The following is a 16352-nucleotide window of genomic DNA, read 5'->3' on the forward strand; positions in this document are numbered from 1 at the left end:
TACTACTACTTTGACTTTATTCATGCGGAGACACCACTTTACTAAGTTATCCTAAGAAATTTTGTTCTGGCAGGCCAGAATGTCAAATTACTTAAATTTCATCTTGATTGTGAAGTAAAAAGCAGCAAAGTGATGACATGATGGTTTATGGCTATCAGTGTATCGTTCTACTAGGTTAAATATTTCTGTTTAAATCAATTTACAGCCATTAAATATGAAGCAAAACTCTTGACTGTGCGTCATTGTCTTATTTTAATACAACATTTAAAAGAAAGGGATCACTTAAACACATGACTTTATTACATATATAACTGTATAATATTATATTCAAACAGAAAACAAGATGTCACTTCACGAATCAGCAAATTACAGTTTGAGGTTGACCCGATCGTGGTATTTCAGGTATGGATCATTAACAAACCAGTTCCTCCTTTTCCAAAAAGAGGTTGTCATTTTATCCAAAAGCTTGCTCTGTGTTTTGTTACAGAATACATGCTCCCTCAGGCGCTTTCGTCTGGCAGGATTCTTCTTCCACAGTTTCTTCTTGTATCCAGCCTGTTTACCCCCAAAAACGAAGTCAGATTGGTTTTTAAAGGTGTAAAGAAAACAACTCAGTGATTTTGGAAGTTAACAGTAAAAGACTCGTACCTTGCGTCTGATCCAAAGGCCACAGTGCAGCCTCATGAACCTTTCTGTCACAGATTTTACACTCTTCCTCTTCCCCTTCTTCACACTGTAGTATGTCAGCGTTCTGCTTGGTTGCTGAGTCAAACTGGGAATGAGTGCTGAAACCCTGCAACAACACAGAGAAGTAGAGAAAGGGAACAATTGTTATTTAAAGAAGGTTCATTTCACTCAAATTACAAAACATTTGATCACCTAACAAATAAGTATCACTAGCTAATGCAGATGGTTTTAGTTTTATTTGGTTGTGTTTTGATATATCGGTCTCTGACATTTCACCTTCCACTCCAGATACAAAGTGGTGAATAGAATTTTGTTTGTGTTGACGCATGTTATTGTTGCACCTCTACAGACTGTAATCCCAACCCTGGTTTTAGCTACAACAATCCTAACCCTACACCTAATCAGGCTATATAATGTATTTGCTAACAGATAAAGAAGTTCAGTAGTAGTAAACAGTTAGCTTTTACTAACACTCTCTCCTCACATGTTGATCCAATGTATCTATCCTGGCACTTTTCCCCTTTGGACAATTATTTGTCCTTGGCTTTTTGTGGACACCCAAACGTTAAACTGTAACCTCCACTCTTCTGGGAAGGCTTTCCACAATATTTTGGAACCTGGCTGCAGAGATTTGCTCCCATTCAGCCACAAGAGCAATAGCATCCATCCCAAAGGTGATGGATGGGGTTCAGGTAAGGACTCTGTGCCAGTTGAGTTCTTAATACCCCAAACTCAAACAGGAGAGGGCCTCACACACACCAATGAAACGCGTTTAGAAAAGCAGTTTAAGCAGCATAAACAGTTTAAAAAGGGAGACGTGTGTTGATATTCAGCTTACTATCAGGTGGTTACAATAACTATTGTTATTAATATCCACCTGACAGTAGTGTGAATATTAGCAGGAGTGTTCCCTCTGGTCTTATACCGTTGTAGGATGGTGTACCGGGGTGTCTGACACACTGCAGCCCGCAGAGGAGCGCGGACAGCGGCTGCAGCAGCGCTGTAGAGAGGCGGAGGCTGGATGAGGCTGGAGAGCTGACAGAGCTGTTGTGTCTTGGCACACAGCGAGACAGACAGCGGCCTCAGCAGCCCTGTCAGACACAAGGACAACATGAAAACACACGAGGAGTCACAATACAGACAAAACCTAGCACTGTTGCTAGTTAGCTAATGTACCGACTGTGCAAACAAACTACACGGACGCACAATTGCATTAACAGTTCAGTACATTAAAACATGGATAAAATACTAAACATTTACAGAATGAGGAGAGTGAAATGAAAAGGTATGAATGTCAAATTGTAAGTACACACCGGATACCCTCCTAGCCAGGGCGGCCGCCATGTTTTCTCCTGAGTGATGGCGTATGTACGGAGTCCTGTTTGGACAAAGTTTATTTGTATCGCATCCAACCTTAGTGCTACAGTTCATTACCGCCACCTAGCAGCGGTTACCAGACATGTATATCTCTGTACGCATTTCCCAAAATATCAAGGAAAAATATCACAAAAAATGTGGAAAGTACAGTTTTGTGGTACTTGTATTTATTCATTAATGTATTCATATTTTTTATTTTAACAGTATATAAAGCAGATCAAATTAAATCCACCTCAACCAGCTGCAAGATTAAGATGATTCTTATATGTTAATGCGTCAATAATAATAATCCACAAAGACAATATATACAATAATATACACTCTGAAGAAGGGCCATTCTGTGTAATTAGTACTTTTTATACAGCAAGTATTTTGCTGCAAATACTCACTGTATTTTTTCAGGAGTTTTAATTGTAACGGGGTATTTCTACATTGTAGCATTGCTATTTTAACTTAAGCAAAGGATCTAAGTACCTCTGTTGCTACCTGTTATGTGCTCCAGTGTCAGCTGTCTGTGAGTGGTAGTATCTTCACTCACAGTCTTGTATGTAACTTTCATCTGTATCTGTCTTTCTGCTCCATGGTTGTCACACTCTTGTTTATCTGATCCTGAGATTTGCCATTTGTCACAGTCTCCTGCTGGACGTTTACATAATGTGGAAAGAATTGTTCAGTGCTGTGAGACATAACCACAGTCTTGTTAGAGTGACCTCTCTCTTTTCTTTAGTGTGGTAAACCATGCAGATTAATTTAGGGCAATAAAAACTTTTTTAATTAAAGTTTGCAATACACTTCAAATGAATAAGTAGGGGGAAAAAAGAGTAAGAAATGAGGCTCAAGTTCATCCTTTTTATTTATTTTCCTTCAAAACATACAAATATAACCTTAAAAAAGCAGATGAAAAACATGAAACTACAGACAACACGCTGTAGTGTAATCAAATGCATTACAGTTACACACCTCTCTGTAACTGTGGAACTACACGAGTTAATGGAAACACCCACAAGTCTACCAACACAAGTGCAAAGTAAATCAATTACCTCTGTAAAAAAAGTGCTTTTCATAAGAAAGAGAGGTTCCCACCCAGTGGAGGCACACATCTCATTTTCACTTTTCGAGCATACCTCTCATAATCCAATATAATACTTTACAAAAGGAAAATGCTCATCTGAACAACTGTACCAACTTCTGTTTCTCAACAATATATTAAAATGAACCACATAAAAAAAGCTGGTGGATTATCAAAGTACTCTTAAGGCACCAGTCCAGGATTTTACCATCAGTCGTCTTCTACCAGTTCTTTTGTCTTCAGTTGGGGCCCACATGGAGACGAGACTTCAGTTTGTCCTACAAAGCACTTACTGAGGAAAGCTAAGCTGAGGTCCTTTGGTTCACCAGCCAGCATATACAGGTTCTGCATCACAGGGGATCCCATAGTATCGACCCTGAGGTCGCTCTTTGCCTAATAATGGAGCTCGGGCAACAGTCAGCTCTCCATCAGTGTCTCTCCGTCGACGTAGTACCATTAAAATGATGAAGAGCAGGGCCACTGAAGGGAGAGAGGAAAAACACCAGAGTATGTTACAGGAAATGACCACCTACCACAAAGAGTGCATTGATATGTGATACTTTATTTCATTAAGTCAATAATCTTTTCTAGTTTCTAGTGTGCAAAAAGAAAAGGGTTACTGTTTCCATGACCTGTCTCTCTGGGAGTGAAAGTGTCATATATCAGAACAATACTTCGTTGATATAATATTTGCAGTGAGAAATGCACATTATCATTTAAATACATACAGTAATAAACAAATATATTACAAAAAAAGGCAAACTCTACATTTCAACAATAAAACGAGAAAGCAATTCAGTCTGTACGAAAGAGTAATCCTGTACTTTTCAGTCGACCATAGCTAAGTCAAGAGTGGAAAGTACCTCAGTGTGATTATTTTCCACTCTAGACTTCTTACAATCCATTTATTATGAGTGAAAAAAACAAGCTCTGTCCTGTTAAGTTACAGAACATAGGCATGCCTAATATTATCTAAAGAAAGCTATGAACCCTTATTAGTATATCAAACACCAGTTATTAATACTTACTTTAAAGAAATAGTTTTGCGTGTAATCAGATCATATAAATGTGCAGGACATTGCAGCTTGAAGCTTGTCAACTTTAAAGGCAATTTGTTTGTAAAGCATAACTGTAAAGTCCAACGCCTTTAACTTGCTATACAGTAAAGATACATTACTAAATAAGCTCTGAAATATCAGAAAAGCATACTGGACAGCTAGTACAGTATATACAATTATGAGTAAAAACAAGATTGTATTGGAATATTTCTTCATTTGCATTAAAAACATTATGTCTTCCAGCACCGTTACTTACCCCCTCCTCCAATAACTAAAAGAGCAATAGTGACAGGAGCCAATTCACAAGTGTCCCCTGCTTTGCGGAAGAAAGTCTCCATGCAGTAGCCTGGAGCCAAGCTGCCCTTCGGACAAAAGGCATCACTGGGACACTGAATGGGGTTCACGTCTGGACTCTGGGAGAACAACATGCTCAGTCACCAAACATACGGCAGGCATTTTTCTTAATTTTCTCTTGTTAGACAGAGTGTGGGAGGTGCAGTACTCACAGGGCAGTAGTGATTCTCTGGGCATACATCACAGCTCTCTCGGCCCCAGTGGATCTGGAAGAAGCCACTGCCGCAGATTTGACACATAGTCTGATGGGGAGCCTTGTGCATGCCTGTTCAAAACCACATAACACCTGGATGGATACTCATGCTTCCCCTTTTTTTCTATTTGGAGCTGCAGTACTCATAAACATGACTTATTAGGGCGCTTTAAGTTAGCATGATGTGAATTACCAGGTCGACATGGTGTGCAGTCTTTAGCAGAGGTCTGCAGAGCTTCTGTTCCTCCAGGACACGTCTGGCACCGGGGACAACCCGAGGAGCTGTTCGAGAGAAAGACACTTGTTTGTGACTGTAAATGAACAAACTGCTATGAATTTCACGGCTGCCACAAGTTACCACCAGAGCCGATTTCATTTAAAGCTGTTATTGCAGCTTGGTTTCACAGCGCTAACAGACATATGAGCAATGGTTTGCTGTAGGTCTGACGTTTCAATGGTTAAACAAAGGTTTGAATAATAGTACACAGCTTTGACAGTCTTGTGACAACAATGTCATTTACCATTTACCAAATTAGTGAAGGGCTGGGCTGCTGTCTTTTCACTCCTCCTCTGTTTTGAACAAGACGCCTCAGAGATGTCTCCCTGTGGAGGTATTCTGGGCACATCAGCTGGGAGTAGAACCGAGAGAAACACACTGGAGGGACAACATATATCCAATCTAGCCTGGGAATCCTTATGATCCCCCATGGGAGACTTCGCAGCCCTTAGCCTGCTGTAACTATATCTCAAACCTGGATAAGCGACAAACAAATCTCGGGATTGATAATGTTCATCTTGCTCCTGAATCCACACACCATCTTATATTTCCATGTTTTATAAGATCCATTCATATCCGCTCGGACAAGATCAAACACGCCACTTCAATTTTCATACCTCCCACTGATTAATTAAAGCTGTGACTGTGTAACTGGCCTTGAGTGTGTGTGTGTGTGTGTGTGTGTGTGTGTATGTGTGTGCATCTGTGCTGGCAAACAGAAGCATGGGATGAAAGCATGTGATGTTCGATCTGGTTGTTAGATAAGTGATTTTCCAAACACAGAGATAGTTTCTGGGTCCTAGTTATAAACAACAGAAAAAGAAACAGATTCCTGGTGACATTCAACTGCAACTTACTTGCAAAAGCTTCCTAGTGCACACGGTGAACATGAAGTGGAACTCTGCTGTGATGAAAAGAAACCTGAAAGCAGCAGACAGGAGTTAACTCAACACACGTGATTCGTGGTTTCTCTCCAGTTTTAGATAATGTGAAAATGTGTTACCATCATTGCATGTAAATTAGTAATAATACATCTTTGTAGGTAGATAATCTATTCCTTTGCAAGCGTACATTCCTCAGTAATTGATCTGATAAAGATATTTCAAATAGTCTTTAATAGTCTAATTTCTGACTACAAGCATATTGCTGTTTTCATGTGAAAGCATATCACTAGTCACTGATTTACAACTGCACAATGACTTTTTTTCTAGCTAAATAAACACACCTGGTGAACAACTTGTGCAACTGTCTCCACCAGTGTTATTGTTGAAGGATCCAGGAGGGCAGGGGTGACATAATGGACTTCCAGTGAAACTGTACAGTAATGTAAAATACACACAAGAAATTGACCAGTGAAGTAGACAGTAGAGTAGCCAATACTATGACAAGTAAAAGAACATTGTTGGCACAATTTCATGTCCTTACTTTGTGTAGAAGCCGCGGTTGCAGGGCAGACACTGCTGCTGTCCAGCGAGTGGCTGATAGAAACCTGTGGTGCATGGCAGGCAGGCTCCAGGAAACAGACACAGTCCGGGGTCTGGACAGCACGCACACAGCAGGGTGTCTGAGGAGGGATAAAGAACCATTTCTTCACTTTGACTTCATTGTCTATTCTTACAGTTTTATTTCAGAGGATATCTTTTCACTAAGTAGCGACAGGACAAGTATCTAATAAACAAGTTAAGACCTTATATGTTAAAAATGGTGGCTTCAGGTCAGGTGACATGGTCCTTGACTCACTGTTGTCGTACTGCGATCCTGGTGCACATGGCTCACAAGTAGAAGTGTTGAATGCAAAGCAGCCCGGGGTCGTGCTGCTGAAAATCACGGGAGTTAGAGTCAGACTGGTCACATTCTCAATGAGAGTGGTGTTCATCACAGCAGGAGTGAGTGTGGTCTGGCTCAGCACCATGCCTGGAAGAGAAGGATGAGAAGTCTGACTTCTGGTAGTGGACACAGGGCTGCAATGCAAACTCAGTAATTTAATTAGCCTAAAATGGTAAATTAATAAAAACTAATGATTGGGGTTGTGCTGGTAGGAGGAGAATTATTGATTTGACCAACAGCTGAACTCTTGATAATGCAAATCTCTCTGTGGTTTTTGGAGTTTGTTGTCTAATCCTGAATGTTTAATACAACTGTGGAAGCAAAAAAAAGCCAAATATTAAATAGGATTAAAGGGGCTGGCCTAAACATTTTTGGGGGCTAAGGTTATTTGCTTTAGGGGTCCTCCTTCACATTTACAATAACCACATATTAGTCTTCAACAAACTTTTCCTTTTTGTAATGTAACAAATACCATTATCAACCACATTATAAATGCTAACTACCATTTCTATTTGTGTTATTTTTGCTCATATTTTCACATGCTAAACATAAAATGCATGAAAATGCATATCACCAAACTAGATCTTCCTCTGTTGTGGTGTCAAAGAGGAGAACTTAGGATATCTTAAATCACTCCACAAAATCTTAAGTATACCATTCAACATTATCTAACCACGGAGAAATTGGGAGCAACAGGTAGAAGCACATCAGCACAACAGAGCCCATATTGTGGTAGTAATCACATTAGCCATGTGCTTAAGTGCTTTCTTGAATACAAGCCATCCTCCTCATGAAATGCAATTATTCAGAAAGAGGGGTCATGTGATTTCTCTGGTTCAGTCTCCTTTGGGTTGGCAGCATTTCTCTCTCAAACCTTTTAGACATGAGCCTCTGTTGAGCTGGCAGAAAGAAAAGCTGTAATCCGGAAAGTTTGGAAGAAATGTCAACAAGATGATATGTGCCTCAAGAGGGATTGTAGTGATATGACAGCAAGATGCCGTCATTTAAAATAAGATCTGTATTCATTCAAAATAGTAGCCTACCATAGAAGCTTAATGAGGAGAAAGTTTGTTATGAAGTCTGGGTCAAAAAAGCAAGATTTTAATGATAAAAACTGAACTTGAATTTTAAAAATAATTTGTCACACAGATGTCCAGTTTTGGCTTTTGCAACTGCATGAATTTCTATTCCATTTGTAGTGTTTTTATTCTTTGTTTATTCCACAACCTATCTATAATCTATAATAAGCTTAATAATGAGCTATAATAGGCTTTTTCATTTTTGACTGTGATTTTAAGTGGTGAATGATAGCTTTCATTCTGGTATTTCATATCATCTGTTAATTAAAATCAAAAGGCTTTCTTAGCATGAAAGTTTCAAAAACAATGTCGCCAAATCATCAAACTATAATTTGCCCAAATATTTGGACTGTACACAGCAACAGTAATATGAACATTAACACAACATTAAGATTGATATATATACAGTATATCCTATCCGTGTGTGTGTGTGTGTGTGTGTGTGTTGGTGAATGGTTTATGATTAGTGAAGGATGAAAGGGTACAGTAGCCATATTGAAATTAATCCCCAGTTAACAGTAATGTTATGGATCATATGCAGGAACAGAGTAATTCAGTAACCGTCTCTCCAATATATATCCAGTAACTAAAATGTCTCTATAATACACCTCCACTGCCCTCCCTAGTGTTTTGTAGCATTGCAGCAGTTGTTTTGCTAGAAGAGTCTAAACTTACCTATGAAGTGAGCGGCGCATATCGCAGGCAGAACTCCCCGGCAGTCCATCCTCCAGATATTATCACCAAACTACCTCCAAACAATGTCCGGCTACAGCATCTCGTCCCTGACAAGCGGTCGAGTTGCCCTTTTGTTTTCCACAGAGGACGTCAGTGACGCTCGCTCGCAGTGGGAATCAGTCCTCTCATCAGTGTCATATGACAAAATTCACATCATGTGATTTTGCTTTAGAGGGGAAAACTGAGGAGAACAGGCCGGAATCAGGCTGATCTCTTGTTGTTACACGGAACATCCAGCAGAGGCGCCACTGCTTCTTGAATGTCTCAAATCAAATGAATTGTACAGTATCTCTCTACACATGGATAGATAAGTAATATTATCAATAGGCCCATAACATTCCCATTTTCATATAGAAACATAACATTTATATATGGAGACTTGATATATATAAATATCTATTTAGATAGAAATTCTGTTGCATTGTAAAAATACAAGTTATACAGGTTTGCTGTCGCATAGTTCTGCTATGTCTAACAGACGATATTGGTGCATCATCTCTGAGTAATGACGATTGACTCTTTGTACAGTAACTTGTTGCCAAAATATGCAAACCACAGAAATAACACCAACATTGTTTTAGGGAAGAGACATTTTTTTAATAAGTCACAAGTTGAAGATCCACTTCCCTTTTCACACCACATTCACAGGTGGGTGGAATTTACTTTGGGGAGAATTTTGTTTTGGACATTTACTGGACATAACAAACAACAAACAACAATTATATTACATGTAGACTGAAGTCATAGGTCAAGATAAACAATCCTGGATAATCTCACTCACAGGATACACAAAAGTAATGACAGAAAATAATAATCAGCTTATTCATGGCAATAAATCAGCCATTTTAATGCAAAATGTGTAAAATTAAGACCTTAACAAAAGATGAAAATCTAATTATCTCACAAATTTCCTGCAACAAATATAACTAATGATGAGTCTGGGCTAAAATGAATCATGTTGCACATATTTATGTCTTGAGTGTTTCCGTCGGAGAAACAACATCTCTCTGGATGTGACGCTCTAAGCTCAGCTCCAGTTCCTCCCAGCTTCTCTCCTTCAAGCTTTCCTGGCAGAAAAAGAAACAGAGAGACAAGTGAGGAACATTATTTACTGCAACTAGCGTACACTAACCAAAACAGACAAAGCCTACCACTGACTCACTGAGGGAAGTCAGCTCCTCTTTGTTTTGGATTTCATACTCACTCTGCTGTGTGTCTCTGTGTGTCTCACAGTGTGCGCTGCTGCCTGCTCAGAGCTTTTGGCCTTCTTGCGTTCAGTTTGCTTCAGTGTTTGGCGCTCATGTTGTTTCTCTTCCAGCTTCCTCTGCAGAGCCAACATTGTCTCATCCTGAGTCACCGCCTGCTGAAACCCCAGCCTGGCTTTCCTCTCCTCTTTCCTGTAACATGCCAAAGCTATCATGAATATATGTGTGTGATATTTGCGTATGTGTCTGCTTCAGCACACATGTTCCTACTACTACCATAATCAGAGTCAGAGCCAAACATCCTCCTGACCTGATGGCAGCAGCCTGTGCCAGTGCTCTCCTGTGGAGGTCGATGGTGTCCAGCTGCTCCAGCAGCAGCTGCTTCTTGTACTGCTTCTCCTCCAGGATGTGCTCCCGTTTCTCCTGCTGCTCTGCTTGCTGCGCCTCCTTCAGGAGGGCCAGTCGCTCCCTCAGCTCAGCCAGGGACATCTCCCCCAGCAGCTCGTGGCCTGCAGTCTGACATGGGGCAACAGATTAACCATGACGAGAAGAGGTACGTGATCAAATGTGAGACGGCACCCATGCTCTCTTTCACTCACCTCTGTGTTGTCAAAATTCCTGAATCTAATGTGAGGAAGCCACTCAATGGTGCGGATTTCATGGATGATTTCAAATTTCCTGCTGAGCTCTGCCTGTGCTTCCTCTAGTGCTTGACGGAGGAGCTCTTGACCATGCTCTGAGACTTCTTTCACTGTGAAATTTGCATGACATTGATGAGAATGAAAAGGAAACCTTGACAAAATGATCATTGTTTCACAAATAAGGAGGCGTACCTATATTTTGCTTGACTTTCTGTAACTTCTCTTTAGCTGTCTTTGAGTTCTTGTGGCCTTCTGCCACTTGTTGCACCAAGTCTCTCATTTCTTTTTCCTCCTGCAACCTTTTCTCAGCATATCTCCGCATCAGCTGAGCTGTCTACAAGAAACAAAGCAACCATAAAAACAATATTTCATGCATAATTGTAAATCCCTCTAAAAAGACTTCCTTAAAGAGTGTTTGTATAGAGCAGCCATGCTTTTGTCTAATTACCCCCCTTGTTACACACATTGATGCGCTGTGAAACTTTCTGTAAATGCCTTTTCTTATCAGTTGTGGAGTGATCTTTACACACCTCCTCTTTCTTCAGCTGAGCAGTCTTCTGGTTGCATTCCATTATGTGCGTGCGGGCCATAGCTGCCTCCTCATAACTGATGCGTCCCTCCAGACGCCTGCGCTCAATCTTGGCCAGCTCCTCCTGAAGGTCCTTCTCACGCATCTCCTTCTGCCACTGCAGGAAAGACGAGGGCTCACGGGCCCCCTCCACCAGACGCTCCATTCTGCGTCACAAATACAAGAAAAGAAATGACTCTTGGCTTGTTCAGCCTTGTTGAATTTTTTTTTTTTCATATTTAGTCTCATTGAGATCAAGTCTTTTCAAGAGAGACCTGAGAACAAATTAGGTTACATACATACAACAAAACAATGAGACTGAGTCTTCACACACACAAGTATTACCAAAAATACCAGTATGTAGAATTTTATTGCAGGTCAAGCAATGGCAGGTAAATTCTGTGCTGTACCTTTGCAGCTCCTTCTCCACCTGGCGGTCATATAGCGCCCCCTGTCTCAGGATGGCTGCACTGTTGAGCTTGATGGACCAGCTGTTAGTCTGACAAAAATCAAATAAATACACACAAGCCAGTGGATATTATACCCACATTAGTTGATATTCATCACTATCATACTGGAGACTGATCCACTGAGGCAGGTGGAATAATTAGATCTCACCTTATTACTGGAAGGAGATCCAGAGGAATGAAATGAATTGAACCTGAGTTTTGAATCAAAGTCCTCCTTAATCGCAGACATCACTTTCTGCAATACAAAGGATGGTTCATCAGAAATGTGAACTGTCTACGGACTGAATGAATATTTCTTATCTAAAAGGATGTGTTGGAATTTAGTTACCAACAGGAGATTATTTTATTTTATTTTCATTAAGCTAGTCAAGTCAATTTTACTTATATAGCCTATAATCACAAAAAAAGATATATTATATAATGTATATAAGTAAGCTTGGAGATGAATCAATAACATTACTTTGTAAATCCATGTAAAGTACATAAAATAGCCTGTACCTTGGTGCGTTCAGACTTCTGTGGATTTACACATCTGAACTGTTTCATATTTGCCTCATAGAGCAGTTCCTTTGGTGAGAAACAGGTAGGGTGTCATCACAGAGGCATGTAATAAAGCTGGTATAAGCTCTGATGATAATAATAATAACATAGTAATCATACATGCCACTTAACATAATAATTTTATCTGAGCTGTTCAGAGTTGAATTCCAAAACATAATAATTAAAAAAAAAATTCTATGATTTTAATGCTGCACATGTCAGCTGTTGATTTACAAACACTATTTCTGTCTTTTATATTATATTAACATAACAGACCATATTTTGCCTTTTAGATATCATAGGCTTTTTCTGACTATAATGGTAAAAGCAGACATTGTACCTCACTCTTTTGATGGTTCTTTTGTTTCATCTCCTCTATCCTCTGCACCTCTTTTGGAGCCCTGTATGTGCTGTTTGGTACCTATAAAACGAAGGATATATCTGTTTGCTGTTACACAAAAACAAAAGACAGTGTGTGGCCATGTTTGAAGGATATATTGTATATAACTGTAGATGAGGCTGACTGGTTTGCATTTTTCCTGCAGTGGGATGAGCTCTGGCACAGGCAGAGGTGGAGGTTTAGGTTTAGTGAGAGAGAACTCCTGGGGCTCAGTGGTTTTGATCCGAGCTTTCTTGAGCTGACTCCCTCTAGATAATTTGACAGCAAGCTGGTCCACGAGAATCTCAATCTCAGGGCGCCATCTAAAGGACAAACAGACATATGCTTTCATTCCTTGCCTTTGGAATAACATTCATTGCCTAAAAAATACTTTTCTCACCTCAGCAGAGGGCCAATCAAGTGTTTCTCCACATAGGCAGCATCATAGATATTATTCCACTTCTGCTGTATCCACGTGGTGAGGTTTGTGAAGAAGAAAGTCAGGAACTACAGCCAAACACAGTACACACACACTTACACAGAGGGCAGAATAATAGAGCTATTGATTGCTGGTTATTTCCAATGCAACAACACTGCTGTGATCTGATATTTAGTTTCTTACTGTGTGTATCTTCTTGATGTCCAGAGATTTTACAATGTTGCTAAAGCTCTGAAGTCCAAGGTCATCCAGAGCAAATGTGGCGAGGTAACAGATAACTGAAGAACAACATGTAAATGGCAATCTTGTTTTATTCAGAGTAAAATTTAACTACAGTACAAGACTGTTTAGTTCATAAACTTACTGACAAACTGGCTGCGATCACCTCTGGATAAGCATTTCCCATTCTGGCCATAGAAGACATTGACAACTACGTCCAGTAACTTTTTGTGCTCTACACATCCAGAAACAACATCAAGTATGAACTTCTTATGCAGAGTATCCATGTCCTGCAACAAATAACAAATGTGACATTCAGGTGTCAGCACAAGCAGCATCAACACTGATCTGAGGCTATATCTACCTGCAGATTCTTTGAAGCATCCTCCATGAAGTCATCCAAACACTGTCTGCCAGCGTTGAACCTATAGAGCAGCACAATGACCTCCTTGACAAGTGATCCATAGCTTGATGCCATTTTATATCGACCTGCAGAAGGATGATGGAGATTGATAACTTTGTTTGCAGAAAAGCCCGCCGAGATGCAGTTTATATTATCAACAATCACACATGGATTGTCTAAAAATGTTAATTGTAGACCTTACTTCTATCTGAGAGAGACACCTTGTAAAAGACACATAGATTCAAAGTAAAATTTCCCAAGAAAAGTCACGGAGCGGCTTGTTTTCAGTTGCCATGTTCACGCGTTGCTTAGCAACACACGTAGTAAACAGAACTGTATTCCAGCTAAAATGTTATATGAGTTGTACTTTACAGAAACCGGACAGAACAACATTCATTTGAATGGATGAGAGGTATTTTTTTAATCATTGGGTTGTTTTGATCAACATGTAAAAAACATTCACGGTTTTAATCCGTCGGATGCAGATTAACAGTGTGACATCCTGATCCTTTGTTGGCCGCCATAACAATAATTATGACGTAGCATATTGTGACGCGAGTGCGAGCCGTGCGCTGCCTTCAAGTGCTGTTGGAAATGTTGCAATATGCACATCAACGTGATAAATACAGCGAAGAGAGAGGAGAGATGAAATACATGCTAGTAATTATAACCAGATTAAGGCAGCAGGCCTATGAGTGACTGTAACACATAGTTGTTACAGGGAAAAGTGAGTAACTTCACTTCAGGGTTTTGAGGGGTTTGAGGGGAAAAGCTGATTACTGAACAAATCACATGCAAACTGGGGTTTTAGAGTAGTCTCACAATGCCTCATCTGATTTCCTGCCATAATCTGATTAACATAAGAAGATTTGTGTGGGCATGTAAACAAAGTTATTGGGTTGTCACTCTGTGGTCACAAATTTAGTTTTGAAATATAAATATATACATATATATACACACACACACACACACACACATATATATATATATATATATATATATATATATACACTACTCACAAAAAGTTAGGGATATTCGACTTTCGGGTGAAATTTATGGAAAATGTAAAAAGTTCATGCTACAGTGATATTATATCATGAAAGTAGGGCATTTAAGTGGAAGCATGCAATGGTAATTTCTTCATCTCATTCCTCATTTCTGCTCAATGTGAATCGACTTCATGTGAAAGCTGAATATCCCTAACTTTTTGTGAGTAGTGTACTTTCAATGACTTACAGTGTATTGTCAATCACAGATTAATTGTAAGAATGAACCATTAAGCGTCACGTCTTAAGACAACATGGACGAGAAGTTTCAGTTTGAACATTTAAAGTTTCATTGTAACAAGCAAAACCCAGCTGTCAACCCTCTGCTGATGAAGACTGTTTGATAAGATTGAAAGCTCCAGAGCAAGAGAGAGGACCTTGACCTTGAGCTGAGATCTTTTTGCCAGCTCCTCCCTTGAATGCCAGAGCTTCACTGTGCAGAATGGTGTAGCCTATGTGCAGAGGTTCACACAAGAAGGCTCTTTTCACATTTATCTGCTAAAGGACGTTTCTTTGTGCTGACCTCAAATCTGAATTTAAGACGTAAAAGCATGAATTTGTGACATCACAACTAGATTGGAAGTCAATCATGGTCCAATATGCAACTTACACAAGTTTGATGTGGAAACTTGAAACTTTAAAAATCATGCCTTTTCACACAGAATCTTGATTTTCAATGAGAGAGAAAGAGTAGATGTCATTTTAAGATTTTTAAATAGGTCATGGAAAAACCATAACTGACACGAATCATTATTAAACATGACTTTTGGGGATGATTTAAAAAATAAAACTCACCAGTCACTTACATGGTCTGTTTTGTTCATATTTCCGACCAAAAGCGATTGGGAGCACGGTATTTGGGAGCAGCACTTGAAGGCATCATTTACTGGGAAAGTGGGAGGTGAATGTTGTCAACGTGACTGTCATCAAGTAACGTTAGTGGGGCAGAGAACAGCAGAGCCGTCGGTGCTCCGCTTGTCTGAATCGTCGGGACTTGGAAAGTGGCCGGGCGGGGGAGACGGGCAGCCAACCTCGGGATTCAGGGAAGATGGAAATAAGTCGTTGTTATCGAATTTCTCCTTTGTATGCGTTCATAGACGTATTGTAACCTTCAGGACAACTTACCGTACGTTGTGTTTTGTACATTTTCCGTTTTGGAACCCACCAGCGCTAGCTAGCTTAGCAGCCAACGGCTGATACTGTCAGACACACAGGTACAGGAGAGGAGAGGAGGGGTTGGTGACAAAGGAAGGTGGCGAGGAAACGATGAACCGCTTTCGAAAGTGGCTGTATAAGCCCAAGGTAAGTTATCCTGGATTTACACGCTGTGTCAGCTCTGCAGTCAGTCATTTTTTATGCATAGCCTTGGAGATAGCTAGCAAAACAGCCGACCAGTGTGGCTCGCTAGCCTGATCACTTCATACACTGCCACACATCTGCTAACGTTAGCCTGTGTTCCTGATGTTACACTGTATTAACCAGCAGCTCTGCCTTTGTTGTTGTTGCTGCTTTTGTTTTCAAGCGCTAGTCAGGACTAACAATGTTACAGCCGGTCAATGTACACTGAATTATACCGTGTGACTTACTGCTGCCTCCAGCTGACAGTGTCACTAATATTAGGTATTGTCGGAGTGATTTTCTTTGGGTATTATAGTTAAAACCCAAACCTCTTTGTAAAATCTTGATTATAGTAATATGATAACAACAACAACAGCAACAATAGTCATAAAATAATGATGAAACTTATTATAATGGTGATATTAATAATGTCATAATCAGTTTACAA

The 16352-nt window shown here is 39.9% G+C and overlaps 2 protein-coding genes and 1 long non-coding RNA gene across 3 annotated transcripts; all 3 read right to left on the minus strand.

Annotated features, from left to right (window-relative positions):
* Positions 1-242: 242 nt before the first annotated feature.
* mrpl35 (mitochondrial ribosomal protein L35) lies at positions 243-2062 on the minus strand. The gene is made up of 4 exons (XM_070920023.1): positions 2001-2062; positions 1613-1778; positions 649-793; positions 243-555 (listed from the first exon to the last, which is right to left on the minus strand). Exons 1-4 carry the CDS (start codon positions 2029-2031, stop codon positions 367-369), a joined length of 531 nt encoding a protein of 176 aa, XP_070776124.1. The 5' UTR covers positions 2032-2062; the 3' UTR covers positions 243-366.
* A 2735-nt stretch (positions 2063-4797) lies between these two features.
* LOC139297194 (uncharacterized) lies at positions 4798-5359 on the minus strand. The gene is made up of 3 exons (XR_011598477.1): positions 5267-5359; positions 4932-5020; positions 4798-4810 (listed from the first exon to the last, which is right to left on the minus strand). It is a non-coding gene; the product is annotated as an uncharacterized lncRNA (long non-coding RNA).
* Positions 5360-9624: 4265 nt separating this feature from the next.
* cfap99 (cilia and flagella associated protein 99) lies at positions 9625-13595 on the minus strand. The gene is made up of 15 exons (XM_070921001.1): positions 13482-13595; positions 13263-13407; positions 13082-13176; positions 12860-12966; positions 12605-12782; positions 12421-12501; positions 12039-12107; positions 11689-11775; positions 11481-11569; positions 11033-11237; positions 10695-10836; positions 10461-10612; positions 10172-10377; positions 9861-10053; positions 9625-9723 (listed from the first exon to the last, which is right to left on the minus strand). Exons 1-15 carry the CDS (start codon positions 13593-13595, stop codon positions 9625-9627), a joined length of 1962 nt encoding a protein of 653 aa, XP_070777102.1.
* Between the last annotated feature and the right edge of the window lie 2757 nt (positions 13596-16352).

Source organism: Enoplosus armatus, chromosome 15 (genome assembly GCF_043641665.1).
Source record: "Enoplosus armatus isolate fEnoArm2 chromosome 15, fEnoArm2.hap1, whole genome shotgun sequence".
Classification (NCBI taxonomy): domain Eukaryota; kingdom Metazoa; phylum Chordata; class Actinopteri; order Centrarchiformes; family Enoplosidae; genus Enoplosus; species Enoplosus armatus.